Below are 3,540 nucleotides of genomic sequence, written 5' to 3' on the forward strand. Positions count from 1 at the left end.
CATCTACAAGTTGAAAGGCATTGATCGTACAGGCCAATTGCGCTTTCTGATCTGGCAGCGAAGAAATATACAGAGTAGTAGTAGTAGTCCGCTGTGTCCTGCTGCTGCAGTGGTCTGGACACTGCAGCTGCAATCAGTCTTTCTTAGAGTGGTGGGTAGGATATGTGTTTTTCTTTTTTTGTGTGTAGACTGCTAAACGAATTCACGAATAACCTCTTGGATGAAAAATCATGTGCAATGCACGATAAAATTCTACAAAAAACAGTTTATTTCCAACGACGAAAAAGTGTTTAAAAAAAAAAAGAAATTCCATTGGGATTGACTGCTATAAAAATGGAGTGAGAGCGAGTATAAGAGTGTATGTATATGTCGCGATATGATGATTTGAGGGTAGGTTCTTGGGACTCCTGCTTTTTGGTCGAACTGGCAAAATAAAGGCAAAAAAATTTCCCCTGCGGCGTTTCTTTTGTAACTTCTAATAATTTAGCTCCTCAAACCCATGAATACCATTACTTGCCTTGTCATTCAGTTTGTTCCTTGACAAACTTTGGCTTATTCTTTTTGCTCTATCTATATGTATTCAGAGATGACTAGGGATAAGCTAATACTTATGTAAATTCTATAATAATAAAAAAAAACAATGAAACGACTAAAACTGGGAAAACAACCAAAAGTCCCACAACATGGATGTATAAGAAAGGACGGAAACTTGATTTTCATTTATCATATTCCCCTTTGGACTATATCTGTTTTATTGTTTTATATCTCAGTGAAAAACGTTTTTTTTTTCTATTTCGTATCCCTTTTGTGTTATGACCATATACGTTTATATTTGTGAGAAGAATACGTATCAGGGCTAGTAGACTATGTAAGTGGGTCACAAAATGAGAGTGCCAATATATTTGTAAGGTATTACAATATTTGGCATCATTTGAAATGTCCGGCAAAACTTACAAGCTTTTTGATAAAAGAAAACACAATGCTGACCACACATATCAAACGGTCGATCACTTACACAGTCAGACCCGTGGGTCTGGGTCGGCCTGTGGTGTTAATAGAGCTGGCTGCTCGGGTATCACTGGATCGAGCTGCTATTGCACCACTGGGAATAACTTCAATAATGGATACGCATTGTGTGCCCAAGGTCAGATAAATACTCACATTGCTTTAACAATTTGATATGTTTAGGTAGATGAATGTCATCTTTCTTAAGATTATGATGTTACTGGTAATGACTTGATCTTGTCGTTTCCAGACATCAACGCCTGCTCGTCCAGCCCGTGCCACGCCCAGGCCACCTGTACAGATAACCCCGCCCCTGCACTTGGTGCCAACTGTACCTGTACCGTTGGGTATACAGGAGACGGGCGCGCTAACGGAACCGGATGTTCAGGTAAGGCCAAACTGCCTTAATTTTATGGATGGATCCACGCGCGCATTGATTTTCGAATGTTCTAAAGAAAAGCATTGTGGCCACATATCACCCCATATCAATCAGAATTTCCCGAATGCTTACCGGAGGACCTGCTCTCCAGGGTAGGGGAGCACATTTTGAGGCCATGGGGCCACTGCGCCCATGTTCTCTCTTTAAACAAGAATGGCAATATGAACATGACGACGATTGTCTCTTACTGTCTTATTGTGGGTGAACATAAGATAACCAAGCCTGGGAAAGAATGGTCTAGATGTTTAGTCCTGTGGTTTTGCAGCACTTTTTATTTTTTCTGGATTTTTCTTTTTTTTCATTCACGTGCATAAGTTTTGGGGTCTCCAGTGGATGTCATCCACAAAATTAAGTCGGTGTGGCCTAAACGATATTGATGACATGTTACCAAATACTAAGTGGATATGTGAATTAATAGCCCGGTCTTAATGGAAAAGAAACAAATACCTGTAGAAATAGATATAAACATGAGGCTGATTCCTTTTATTTTGCCATTACGATATCAATGATCATTATTCTTCATTGTCAACGCCAGACATCAACGCTTGCCTGCCCAACCCGTGCCACGCCCAGGCCACCTGTACAGATAACCCCGCCCCTGCACTTGGAGCCAACTGTACCTGTACCGTTGGATATACAGGAGACGGGCGCGCTAACGGAACCGGATGTATAGGTACATGGATGGCGTTTTCTCAAAGCGCTAAACCGCATCTAGAATACACATAACGAAGTTTATAATCCATGCCACTAGTGACTAGGGTAGCTGAATGCCACATTTCTTAAGTTAACAGTGATTGATTGTGATTTGATCTTGCCGTTTCCAGACATCAATACATGCTCGAACTCGCCCAACCCGTGCCACGCCCAGGCCACCTGTACAGATAACCCCGCCCCTGCACTTGGTGCCAACTGTACCTGTACCGTTGGGTATACAGGAGATGGTCGCGTCAACGGAACCGGATGTTCAGGTACAAGGATGACGTTTTCTCAGATCCATTATTGCAATTATAACGAGTTGGATATCAAATGAACATCACACAAGCATTCTAACGATACATTGAAATAAAAAAAAAAGAAACAACGGAAATATAATCGACCAAAGTTGAATTTTCTGAACTTTTTGTTCCAGGTTTATTATGATATTAGTTGTAGTGATTTGATCTTGCTGTTTCCAGACATCAACGGCTGCTCGTCCAACCCGTGCCACGCCCAGGCCACCTGTACAGATAACCCCGCCCCTGCACTTGACGCCAACTGTACCTGTACCGTTGGATATACAGGAGACGGGCGCGCTAACGGAACCGGATGTATAGGTACATGGATGGCGTTTTCTTAAAGCGCTAAACCGCATCTAGAATACACATAACGAAGTTTATAATCCATGCCACTAGTGACTAGGGTAGCTGAATGCCACATTTCTTAAGTTAACAGTGATTGATTGTGATTTGATCTTGCCGTTTCCAGACATCAATACATGCTCGAACTCGTCCAACCCGTGCCACGCCCAGGCCACCTGTACAGATAACCCCGCCCCTGCACTTGGTGCCAACTGTACCTGTACCGTTGGATATACAGGAGACGGGCGCGCTAACGGAACCGGATGTTCAGGCACTGGAATGACGTTTATACAGAGCCAGTTCATTGGAATTACCATTAACCTAACAGCAGTGTTTAGAAAGTATTCGCTTGGGTGGTTAAATGCCAGCTTTCTTAAGATCATGATGTCATTACTTTCTCCATGAAGGTCATATTTGTTGTACAGCATGTGATGTTTTGAATGGTTGTGTCAAAACTGGGAATGATTAGATTTTGGCCCCCCCTAGTGGTTTGCTTGGGTATTGCAGTGATTATTCTATACTTCTTCTTCCTCGTCCAGACATCAACGCCTGCTCGAACTCGTCCAACCCGTGCCACGCCCAGGCCACCTGTACAGATAACCCCGCCCCTGCACTTGACGCCAACTGTACCTGTAACGTTGGGTATACAGGAGACGGGCGCGTCAACGGAACCGGATGTTCAGGTACTGGGATGACGTTTTCTCAAAGCACTAAACCGCATCTCACTGTTTCTCCCTCTTCTCTCGGTTTTTTTCTTTT

The 3,540-nt window shown here is 43.1% G+C and overlaps 1 protein-coding gene across 1 annotated transcript in view; it reads left to right on the forward strand.

The window, feature by feature from the left end:
* Nucleotides 1-333: 333 nt before the first annotated feature.
* The window catches only part of LOC118416233 (neurogenic locus Notch protein-like), an 8,243-nt gene continuing 5,036 nt past the window's right edge, over nucleotides 334-3,540 (forward strand). The window contains exons 1-8 of the mRNA XM_035821318.1: nucleotides 334-338; nucleotides 1,020-1,144; nucleotides 1,256-1,393; nucleotides 1,980-2,117; nucleotides 2,269-2,412; nucleotides 2,620-2,757; nucleotides 2,909-3,052; nucleotides 3,321-3,464. Coding sequence (XP_035677211.1) covers nucleotides 334-338; nucleotides 1,020-1,144; nucleotides 1,256-1,393; nucleotides 1,980-2,117; nucleotides 2,269-2,412; nucleotides 2,620-2,757; nucleotides 2,909-3,052; nucleotides 3,321-3,464 — 976 coding nt within the window. The remainder of the gene's footprint in view (nucleotides 339-1,019; nucleotides 1,145-1,255; nucleotides 1,394-1,979; nucleotides 2,118-2,268; nucleotides 2,413-2,619; nucleotides 2,758-2,908; nucleotides 3,053-3,320; nucleotides 3,465-3,540) is intronic.

The sequence above is a fragment of the Branchiostoma floridae genome, chromosome 5 (assembly GCF_000003815.2).
Source record: "Branchiostoma floridae strain S238N-H82 chromosome 5, Bfl_VNyyK, whole genome shotgun sequence".
In the NCBI taxonomy this organism is placed as follows: Eukaryota; Metazoa; Chordata; class Leptocardii; order Amphioxiformes; family Branchiostomatidae; genus Branchiostoma; species Branchiostoma floridae.